The sequence below is a fragment of the Trichechus manatus genome, unplaced genomic scaffold (genome assembly GCF_000243295.1).
Source record: "Trichechus manatus latirostris isolate Lorelei unplaced genomic scaffold, TriManLat1.0 scaffold00078, whole genome shotgun sequence".
NCBI classification, from domain to species: Eukaryota; Metazoa; Chordata; class Mammalia; order Sirenia; family Trichechidae; genus Trichechus; species Trichechus manatus.
Genome location: NW_004444014.1, coordinates 863,160 through 872,120, shown reverse-complemented (window position 1 = coordinate 872,120; position 8,961 = coordinate 863,160). Strand labels below are relative to the sequence as shown.

The window sequence follows — 8,961 nt, the reverse complement described above, 5'->3', positions numbered from 1 at the left end:
TGGCTGATTTTCAGAAGTAGTTTACCAGCCCTTTCTTCCTAGTCTGTCTTAGTCTGGAACCTCCGCTGAAACCTGTTCAACATCATAGCAACACACAACCCTTCAATGACAGGTGGGTGGTGGCTGCACGGGAGGTGCATTGGTCTGGAATCGAGCATGGAATCTCCTGCATGGAAGGTGAGAATTCTACGATTGAACCACCACTGCCCCCTTTCCCTAGCCACAGAAGAGAGCTAATTCCTGCCCTCTCTCCTCACAGGGATGTTGTGGGGATGGAAATAGGCAGACATGAAAACTATGTGTTAATTATAAAGTGTTAGGTGTAAGTCAGATGATGGTGGGGCTGAAGTATGGCTCATTCAAGAGTAATTTAAAGACACTTCCGTGTGTGCTCCTCCTCTAAAGAGCTCCCAGTTGGCCTACCTGGGCCCTCCTGAACGTAGTCGGCCATGGGCCCGGTCACCGTGTTGATATCGACGTTGGCCATCTTGGAGCTCAGGGTGATCTCCCAGAAGTCCGCGGGGCTGCTGCAGTTGCTGCTCCGGTCCCCAGTATACTCCTGTCCGGAAAAGCATGACTCAGGCTCAGTAAAGCTCTGGCACCTTCTGCTCCACAGAGCCTCCTCCTTTCAGCCCATATACAAGGATGGCAACAGGCGATGCTGAGCCAAGGCACCCGGCCTGCCGCTCAAAATACCTTCTCATAAAAGAGCCTCTCGAGCCGTCCGTCCTCCTTCTTCAGGGAGAGCCAGCGCCCACAGAGGAACAGGAACTCGTCCTCATTGGTGTCATTCCAGATCTCCACCTTCTCCACGTACCAGTCTGCATACCACTTGGTATTGTCATGGCGGAGCTTGATCTTGTAGATGACGCCCAGGTCAGCAGCCTCAATGATGAAGGTGTCTGCCTGCAGAGTCCAGATGTGGGGATTCAACCCACTCCAACCCCATCCATCCACTGCCTTCCATCCCCTCAGGTGCTGGGCTGAAGAGCCCTTTCTAACTGAGGAGCCCAAGTCTCTAACACAGAGCATTTGGATTCCAAAGTCCTCACTTCCATTGTGGGGCCATTTTATTCCTCAATATTTTAATTAACGTATTCATTCCATAAATGTTTATCGAGTGCCTACTCTGTGCCAGGAGGATCTATCAGCTGTATGCTGGTGTTGCTGTTTGAGGGCAGGGAAATGGGAGACCTCTGAGCACTGAAGAAGAGCTAACTGCGTGCCGGGCATGCTTCTAGGTACTTCACATGTTCTAATTCATTTAACTTTCATACTAACTACAATTAACTCTATTTTTTGGTGGAGGAAACTGAGGCACAGAGATATTAAGTAACAAGACCACACAGCTAGTAAGCGTCAGAGCCAGGTTCTGAACCCAGGTGATCTGGCTCCGGTGTTTGGGTGCCTGACCCTGCATGATGCTGCCCCAGTGCACAGCATATATGTGAGTGTGCCTGGTGAGCGTGTGCCTAACATAGAGTCCGGGGCTTGGGGGGAGTCACTTGACCTCTCTGGCATTCATTCGTTTCTCCAACTGCAAAGAGAAGGATTTGGCCCTGTACCAGCTAGCTTACAAGGGTGGTGAACAATGATATCTCGTTTGTGTGTGTGTGTGTATGTGTATGATATTATTTCTCCCTGAAGCAAAGTGCTCTTACATCTCTTGCTCCATTTTTCAGCCCAGCGGACTAGTTAGCAATCACATTACTATTTCCACTTCAGAGGCAGGTAAACCAAAGCTGAGAAGCAAATGGTTTATATCTGGATGGAGCAATGAGGGTGAGAGGTTGGTTGACTCCTGGGGACCTTGCTGCCAGGCCGGGCCTTCTTCCCCACTGCCTTGCTCCTGGGGCCACCAGCCAGTTGCAGACCCACTTAGCTGACACCCACTTTCCCTGTCCCAGGGCTGACTTCTTCCTCAACAGTAGCAGCAGCTGAGTGCTAAGGAGCATGCCTGGCTGAGTGGCAGGCTTCAGGAGACACTTGATAAATACCTACTGGTCAGTGCATGAAATTCCCACCCTCAAATTACTGTAGGCAAGAGCACAGGTGGGGATAGGAGACAATCACCTTAATCCGATCATTTTGTGGATGCAGCCTGGCCTACAGGGATTGCGGGCAGATTTCGGGAATGGAGAAGAGAAGGAAAAGAGGCTGAGGAGCAAGGGGAGGCGAGAAAGTAGAAAGTGCACGGGGGAGAGGGGCTGAGGCTGAGAGAGGGAGCTGAGCTAGGGGGAGCAGAAGTTTGGCGACACCCACCACAGACACCTCTCAGCATCAGATTTCTCCCCTTTTGTAAAGTCACAGTTCATCATGCAGCTTTAGGCACCAGCCAGCGGTGATTGTCAAACTGTTTTATAGTCTCAGAACGCTTTGCTTGATAGAGGGCTTGCTTGGACCGGGTCAAAGTGGATCCATATAGGTAGAATGGGTGCCCTCTGCTCCCCTCCATCTCCAGTGGCTCCCCGGGACCTTGGTGCCACCCAGGGCTCTGTACAACACGTCCACCCCTCATTTTATAGAAGGGGAAACTGAGGCCAGAGAAGTTCAATCAGATAAGGAATTGATGGCAGAACCAGGCTTCCAGCCCCCCAGTCTGAGCTTCTGTTTGTCCAGTCCCTGCTATTCAGCAGTGCTCACCTCCATGCTCAGGAAACACCCACAGCAACCTGGATTTTCTGGAGGTGATCCATTCCCATACAGCCAAGAGCTTCACACAGGCTTCCTGCCTGCCCAAGCCCTACCTTCTGCTCCACCTCAACCCCTGTATACAGGACCCAAGGCAGGTAGGTATGCATAAGCTAAGACAGGAGACCAGATGAGTCGTTCTCACAGGCGCAAGGGCAAGCGAAAATGCCCAGGTAAGGGTGTATGACATACTGCAAAGTTCTTGGACAGCCCCAGGGGCCAAGAACAGCCAGCCCGAGGTAACTGGGCCTAGGGAGGAGGTGGGAAGAGGGGGAAGCTCGCTGAGCCCGTCCATACCTTTCCTTTTTCGAACTTGTTGGTGCGGTTCTCTGACTTGCCAAGGTACCGTTCCCCTGTGTCTCCCAGGTCTCCAAAGATGGTGATGTAGACCTTGGCATCTGTTCCTGCCCCAGGAACGTTCCCTGTGAAGATCTGCACTGAGTACAGCACAACTGGGCAGGCAGGCAGGTAGTCAGACAGACAGAGAGATGGGCAGACAAAGGGAAGAAAAGAATAAAGTCACTTTAGGATTGGGGGAACTGGATTTGTAAGAGGGATTAAGTTCCTGGCCCAGAGCTCAAGGAGTCAGTGCCTTTCTTTAATTTGCTCAGTTATGCACATTCAGGTACAAACTCATGAGGATTCACCAGTGGAATGTTCTCCTATTGGATCTCAAAGCAGGTTGACTCTAAGAGACTCAAATTATGGAGACTTTTCTGAGTGTCTCTCAAGTCATTAAACACATGGGGGAGGCTCAGGAAACTCCCTGCCATGTATCCACACTGCGGTCACTAAATTATCTACCAGGACACACCGACAACAATATACCTTCCCATTGAAGGTGACGAGAATCAGCATCCTCCTAAATGGTCTATGCAAAAAATCAAATATTTTTGAAAGAGTACTTTCCCCTCAGGGTACATTCTCTTTTCATTTATTCTTCAACCCACTGTCATCCAGCACCTGCCCCGTTGCTCCAGGGAAACCCCCTGTTACCAAAGCCACAGTGGTCCCGACCAACTCCTTCTCGTTGCTGGCCCACGCGAAGGATTCAGCAGACATTGGTGTAACCATTATTAAAAATTATTAAGGAAGATTGAAAACAAATGAATGCCTGTTTTTGTCAGCTCTTGTTTTTGCTGCCGTGCGCTCATACGGCAAGAATAAAGCATCTCCTTTCCCCACCTCCACCCCAGGGAGGAGAGGCACAGCCTTGGTGGCACAGCGATTAAGAGTTTGGCTGCTAACCGAAAGGTTGGCAGTTCAAATCCACCAGCTGCTCCCTTGAAATCCTATGGGGCAGTTCTACTTTGTCCTACAGGGTCACTATGAGTGGGAATTGACTTAATGGCAACGAGTTTGTTTTTTGTTTTTGTTTTTTTTATCGTTGTTTAAGTATTCTTTAGGAAGAAAGGCGTGGCAATCTACTTCGGAAAATCAGCCAAAAAAACCCTGCGGAGCACTACAGTCTGTTCTGCAACTGATTGGTGGTGCACGACCGGCAGGATTACGACCCCGCGTGCGTGGGGTAGCCGTGAACCCGTGGCTGTCTCCACGGCAGCTGACAACAAAAATAATAAAGTGTTCTCTGTCCCCTCTCCATATTCCTCCAGCTAAAGAACTTTTGAGTTTCAGGCCAAGAAAGAAGGGACTCAGCTGGATTATCCCCACCCAAGGGGGAGGGATGGAAGCTGAAGCTTCGTGGTGAAGGGCGGAAGTGGCCAACCCAGGAGGAGCGCTAACTTCCGCTGGAGGGGTGGGGGGAGAAGGAGAGGGTTTTGGAGTTTCCAGTTTCCATGGGTGGCAGGGACCCCCACCTGCACAGCAGCAGAGCTGATTTGGGGGCTTGAAGCAAGGAGGTCCCAAGGCAGAAGAAGGGTTTCTTGACTAAACAGAGATTGTGGAGAAGAGATTCTGGCCACCCAGGGAAACGGCATCTGAGTGTTGGCGAGAACCAGCAGCAACAGCGGACCACGTGCAGGAGGGGCACAAGCATAGGTGACACCCCCCGGACTAAGGCCATGTCCCTCCTGTGAGCCCCAAGATTCTTGTACCCTTAAAAGCCCAAACCATTTCTGTCGAGTCGATTCAGACTCATAGCAACCCAATAGGACAGAGTAGAACTGCCCCATAGGGTTTCCTAGGCTATAATTTTTAAGGAAGTAGACCACCCCACCTTTCTCCCTTAGATCTGCTGGTGGGTTCGAACCATTGACCTTTCAGTTAGCAGCCAGACACTCTAACTATTTAGCTAAAAAAAAAAAAAAAAAGATATCTTCCCTCCACCCTGCAGCAACTGAGATGGACTTTCCTCCCAGCTCTTGCAGGTGGGCTCAGAACCAGATTTTATTAAGTTTAGACAAATAAGGTAATATGCCTTACTCATGCCCATGGTTATGGAACATACTCATGCCCACAAAATGGTCACTATTATTTCCTGTATTTTCCCTTGGAGTCACAGCATTTTTCTCCCATGCTCTCCTCTGCCTCTCTGGATGCTCCACTTGAATAGATTTAAAGGCTCCTAATCTGCTCAACAGTCAGCATGTCGTACTGTGGCGGCTTGCCTGCTGCTCTGACACTGGAAGCTATGCTGCCAATATTTCCAATACCAGCAGGGTCACCCATGGTGGATAGGTTTCAGTGGAGCTTCCAAACAAGACAGACTAGCAAGAAAGCCCTGGCAAGCCACTTATGAAAATTTGTCAATGAAAACACTATGGATCACAAGAGAATACTGTCTGACTGGACTCAAACATGCCATCATAAAGATGGCGCAGGACCAGGCAACATTTCATTCTTCTCTATGGGTTCACCATGAGTTGGAGTCGACTCAATGGCAACTAACAACAACAACTTTCTGCCCACCCTTGGATGTTGATGCCTCCTGGGTTCCCTCCACATCCCTCTGCTCTTGTCCTACACCCCCTGGATGCTGATTACTTGACCATCTAGAAGCCAGTGTTCCTGAGTCTGTGTCTCCAGCACAGTTCTCCCTTGTGCTTCAGGTCCCTACTCCTACGACCTAGGGGCCGTCCACCTCCACTAGACTCCGAGATCGCAAACTCACATAGCCCCACCTGAACTACCCCGCTACCACCTCCCCCCTTCCCACAGCTTCTCCCCACTCATCCCCCCATCCCTGTAGCCCTACCCAACAACCTTCTCTCCAAACCTCCCTGGAGCATTGTGGGAACTGATTGTCACATGCCTACCCCCCTCAAGAGCAGAAACCAGGAACTGGGCACACCTCCCACCCAGCTCAGTATAGAACCCGGTCAGCATTTCACGTGTTGAATTAATAAAATCTCCTCTTTGTTGTTTAAAAGATTTAACATTGCCCAAGCCCATCTGGCTAATACTGACATGAGCTAACATTTGGAATATGGTCACAGTTCAGACACAACAGTTGACTGTTGTCCCCTGACCCCACTTTCTTCCACCTCATCCGTCTCCTAGCTGTGCGTTCAGGCCTACTGCAGACCTGGGCTGAAATAACCCTGGGTGCGGTGGGTCTGCCAGGTTACCTTTTCTGCCCTCATCAGAGCGGGTCTTTGGAACCTTGTCCCAGAGCAGAGTGCTGCATGACCAGTGGCTATGATTAAATCACCTTTCCACCCCCCTCCACCCTCGCTGCTTTCTGCAGTCCTTTGGGAATGAGAAAAACTGATTCAGCTTCTGGGTGCTGAGCAATGCAGTTGTTCAGTCAGATCTGGCTATTTCTGGATCCTCCTCCCTCCCGCCCCACCCAGGCTGTGGCTCATCAGTGCAAAACGTTTCCCTAGAAACATCGCCAAGCACAGAGTGGGCTTTGTGGCATATTATTCATACAGAACAGCCCAAGTGTGCTACAGGAATAGCTTTCCAGGCCATTCTTTGGAGTCCAAGTTGAAAAGGGAGTTATTCCCCAGATTTAGTAGCAAAGAAAGTCCAAAGAAGAGGATATGGTCTGGGAAGGCATATTATTATTGACACAACACTTGTTTTTATCTCTAAGTGAGTGGCTACTGAGATTAAAGGAACATTAGAGATAAGTATAGAAGTTTTAATGGGTCCCTAAGTGGGGCAAATGATTAAGCGCTCGACTAGTGACCAAAAGGTTGTCCGTTCAAACCCACCCAGAGGCATCTCAAAAGAAAGGCCCAGTGATCTGCTTCCAAAAAGTCAGACCTTGAAAACTCTATAGAGCGCAGGTGTACTCTCACGCACCTGGGTCACCCCAAGTCGGAATCAACTCAAAGACGTTTCTTTTTTTTTAATAGAGATATAAAAAGGAAAACTAAGTTTGTCTTTTGTTGACTGTCTTACTAGCTCAGTAGGCAGAAAAGACGTGTGCTCTGCCTGCCTCCATATGGGCCTTGGAATCTCGGGTTTTACTTCAGTTTCACGAAGAGGGCAACACAACAAATTTAGGAGGATTTCCCAGCTCTCAGGGCTATTATGATCCGTTTAGACTGTCCCCTCACTGGGAGAAAACAATAATATTTCTTTTGAGTATCATCAGGGAAAGAAGGTCTGTTTTTGCAAGTGGATTTGACTTTTGAAACAGCTGAAGTTTACTCAGAGCTCAATAGCTATAGCATAGGGATCACCAGGGTCAGTGCTCTCGCTGGTCAGGACAAAGGTGTGACTCTGTCCATGTGGCCCAGGAGGAACGCACGTGCGCGTGTGTACAGTGCACGCGCGCGCACACACACACACACGTGCACACACAGAGAAGGCAGGAAGAGAGAAGTGAGGGCTGAGAACAGAGCCATGGGGAATACTACCTGGCATGAGAAAGGAAAATGGCATGCAGTGGACCAGTCAGAGGTAGGAGGAGAACCAGAAAGTGGCAGTGTCACCGAAAGAAAAGGAAGAGGAAGTACAAGAAGTGGGTGGTCAGGCTGATTCAAATAACGCAGAGAAAACTACGGCAATGAGGGATGAAAAGAGGCGACCAGCACAGAAAACAAGCCCATGACCTTGGACACTGAAATTGCGCCCAGTCACAGAGAACAAATGCACAGTAGGTCCAGTCACATGTTAATTCAGGATGTTTCCCGATTCTTACTTAATGGGGACAGCTGTTCCCAGCAAGAGCAGAGAGGATCAAACCACACAGATTGTTGTTGTTGTTGTTGGGAGCTGTCAAGTCAATTTCTACTCATAGTGACCCCGTGTGACAGAGTAGAATTGCCCCATAGGGTTTTCTAGGCTGTAATCTTTACAGGAGCAGATTGCCAGGCCTTTCTCTCACGGAGTTGCTGGGTGGGTTTGAACCGTCAACCTTTCACTTAGCAGCCAAGTGCTTAACAATTGAGCCACCAGAGCTCCATCCACACAGGTTAGTAGCCCAATAAACTAAGCGTAGGGAGGAAACAAGGGCTGGATAACCCAAGAGCAGGATAACACATATTCGGGTATATTATCATAATGTCTGGGACTGACCTGCAAAGCAGGAAGGATTTGAGAACAAATCCTAGAGTGAGAGAGCCTGGACTTTGAAGAATAGCTCTGCTATTTATTAGCAGTGTGAACTTTGGCAAGTTATTTAACCTCTCAAAGCCTCAGCTGCCTTTCTACAGAACGGAGATAATAATAGACCCTGCCTCCTGCATGAAAAGCTCAGCCTGCACAGGGCAGGAGCTCACAAGGAGGGGCCATTGTGCAGGGGCTGCTGATGGTGACGATGACAATTGCCAACTTACTGTCCAGAGGTTCCTCTACTTCTTTGTAGACTTGCCTTAAGGACCCATCCTTCATGTATTTCTCAGTAAAAATGTCATAAGGGACCAGCTCTCGAATGGTCTTCTTGTCATCCTCAGAGGTGGCAAGCCATCGATCACATGGGAAAGTCAAGGTCTCTGAACCCTGGAGTAAGAGGAAAGAGGAATATTAGCCTTTCATGTGGAAACTGCTGACTTTAGAGGTTCATCAGCACGTCAATACCCATGGGGACCAGGAACAAGGGTCAGGGAACCCATAGACAATGTGAAAGCCACAAGAGAACTCCCAATTCCAGCAGATCAATCTTATTTAAGGATTTTCATAACCACATCAGGTGGTGGGCTCTTGAGGGCTGAAGTTCCCAGTCACTTGAAAATAGATATCTGAACCTCATCTGGAAGATTCCAATTCAGTGGGTGTGGGGAGAAGGTCTGTATTTTTTTTTTATTATTGCAACATATACACAATACTTACAATATTTCATCAATTTCTACATGTACACTTCAGTGAATTGATTGCATTCTTCTAGTTGTGCAACCATTTTCACTCTTTTTCCAAATT

General features: G+C 48.9%; 1 protein-coding gene across 1 annotated transcript in view; it reads right to left on the bottom strand.

Annotated features, from left to right (window-relative positions):
• The window catches only part of LOXHD1 (lipoxygenase homology PLAT domains 1), a 167,540-nt gene that overhangs the window by 32,774 nt on the left and 125,805 nt on the right, over positions 1 to 8,961 (bottom strand). The window contains exons 28-31 of the mRNA XM_004380881.1: positions 8,382 to 8,544; positions 2,989 to 3,143; positions 697 to 906; positions 424 to 559 (exon numbers count right to left, since the gene is read on the bottom strand). Of these exons, the coding sequence (XP_004380938.1) occupies positions 424 to 559; positions 697 to 906; positions 2,989 to 3,143; positions 8,382 to 8,544 (664 nt within the window). The remainder of the gene's footprint in view (positions 1 to 423; positions 560 to 696; positions 907 to 2,988; positions 3,144 to 8,381; positions 8,545 to 8,961) is intronic.